Source organism: Austrofundulus limnaeus, unplaced genomic scaffold (assembly GCF_001266775.1).
Source record: "Austrofundulus limnaeus strain Quisiro unplaced genomic scaffold, Austrofundulus_limnaeus-1.0 Scaffold6, whole genome shotgun sequence".
NCBI lineage: Eukaryota > Metazoa > Chordata > Actinopteri > Cyprinodontiformes > Rivulidae > Austrofundulus > Austrofundulus limnaeus.
In genome coordinates, this window is record NW_013952408.1 from 2,403,697 (window position 1) to 2,405,868 (window position 2,172).

A 2,172-nucleotide genomic window follows, 5' to 3' on the forward strand; every position below is an offset into this window, starting at 1 on the left:
CCCTTTATATACAGGCAGCCAGCGCCACAACCAATTAGATGCATGCTCTTGTGTGGTGCATTCAAAGCCTACAGGGCATGCTGCCACACTAAGTTAAAGCTAGGCTACAAACAAAAACACCCAGGAAGTAGAAGCACTCCGTACCATAAAAAGGATCAAGGGTCGTTAAACACACCCTTCACGCACCYACTAGCCTGGGGCTAGCGTGCAGCACCCRCAACCACRGTAGTCTGAACCGGGAGGCAAACATGTCACACAGGTAGAGGGAGGGCCCTTTATATACAGGCAGCCACAACCAATTAGATGCAGGCACTTGTGTGGTGCATTCAAAGCCTACAGGGCATACTGCCACACATAAAACACATGCAAAGGCATTCTGAATTTCCACAAGGACCCTGTAGCTATAAATTGAATTATTATAGACTATATGAAGCCAACTTATTCTTTTGACTGTTCTCTTTTTTGGGTTTGCTACACCGAGTCATCCTCCATCTCACCCTGTCCTGTCTCTGCATCCATTTTATCCCCTTTTTGGTCTTCCTCTTCATCTTTTTCCTGGCAGCTGCRTCTTGAACATTCTCTTGTCCCCCCTCTAGTCTGCACGTGTCTAAACCATCTTCTGTTTCATGCAAACTGTTAGGGCTTGGAGTATGTTTGAGGAATGACACACAGCTACTACCACACCAAATTTAAGCTTAATGGCTGTAAAAATGATTGATTTGTTAAAAAAAAAACAATAAAAAAACATGGTATTACTTAACTGTTGCCATTTTGAATCCTGCCTCTTCATAAGATTCAAAATGATGCGTGTTGACAGTTGCTTGAGGCAAACTTTTTTTATTTCTCATTATTCTCCATACTTTCCAGAGACAGTAAAAGGTCACTGCTGGAGGAGGGCAACATCATGGCGAGCCTTAACCACAAGCGTGTGGTCAAGTTGCTCGGTGTGATTATGGAGGATAAAGACTGCTCTCTGGTTATGGAGCTCCTCCCCAGAGGCAATCTCTTGGAAATGCTGGATACGGTCAGTGGGTCTAAATTTTCTAATCTCGTGTAGAGCACAAAAGCATTTATTTTCTTAATGATTAACGTTTTGAATTGTAGTGTCAAAAACCTTAATTTGGCTGTGTTGCTTTAGGTCAGTGTGCCAGTGTCCATCAAAGGAAGAATCATCTTAGAGATTCTGGAGGGGATGGTGTACCTCACGGAAAAAAAGGTCTTACACAAGGACATCAAGCCGGAAAACATTTTAGTAGATGAGGATTTTCACATCAAGGTGCAGTTTTTTTTATTTGTTTTTTAAACCTATTTGCTTCATTGAAAGTCACTTAAAAAACGTTTACTTCTGTGCTTTTTAGATCGCCGATCTCGGCCTGGCCACCTGCCAGACGTGGAGCAAGCTCACCAAGCAGGAGTCTCGCAAGAGGAGTTCTAGRGATCTGACAGCTGGGCAGAGAGGAGCCGGCACGCTAAGCTACATGGCGCCAGAGCACCTGAAAAGTATCCATACACCCTCCTCGGAGAAGTCTGATGTGTACAGCTTTGCTATCGTGGTTTGGGTCATTCTCACGAATCAAGAACCCTATCTAAGTATGCTGCGATGGGATCCAGTTTAAGATGCATGAACAGCGAGTTTTTGTAACTTTATCATTTACATATTTCTGTGTTCAGATGCCAGGAGTGACGAGCATGTGAGCCAGTGTGTTCGCCATGGTGACCGACCGGCAGAGAACCTCATTCCAGAAGACACGCCTGTGGAGATGATTCAGCTTATGAAGAGCTGCTGGGATCACAATCCGGAACAAAGACCAACATTTAAAGGTATCATTTTATATATGTGTGTGTTTTAAAGGGATCCCTGATTAGTTGTAACGTTAGACTTTATTTATAAACATATATTTTAACTGTAAAATAAAGACTGTAAAAATACTGTAGGCTGTTTAGTTTTGTAAAATTTTAAAAATGTATTTTAACACGGACGGAGCCATTTTATTTACATACAAAGCATTCTGGATAAATGATGACGTGGATAGGTCCTCGGTGTGAGCGAGCTATATCCACCCTTGAGGTATAGTCTTGGACAATATCTGACGATCAACTCTTTTAAATGAAACCAGAGAGCGTTGACAGAGAGGAGAAGGTAGAAATGACTCAGCCTGTAACTGAAAATAT

General features: G+C 42.5%; 1 protein-coding gene across 2 annotated transcripts in view; it reads left to right on the forward strand.

Moving 5' to 3' along the window:
• ripk1l (receptor (TNFRSF)-interacting serine-threonine kinase 1, like) overlaps positions 1-2,172 on the forward strand; it is a gene marked incomplete in the record, with an annotated part of 10,075 nt that overhangs the window by 2,496 nt on the left and 5,407 nt on the right. For both annotated transcript variants that reach the window (XM_014030376.1, XM_014030368.1), the window contains 4 exon segments: positions 868-1,024; positions 1,139-1,276; positions 1,359-1,590; positions 1,672-1,821. In XM_014030376.1, the coding sequence (XP_013885830.1) occupies positions 868-1,024; positions 1,139-1,276; positions 1,359-1,590; positions 1,672-1,821 (677 nt within the window).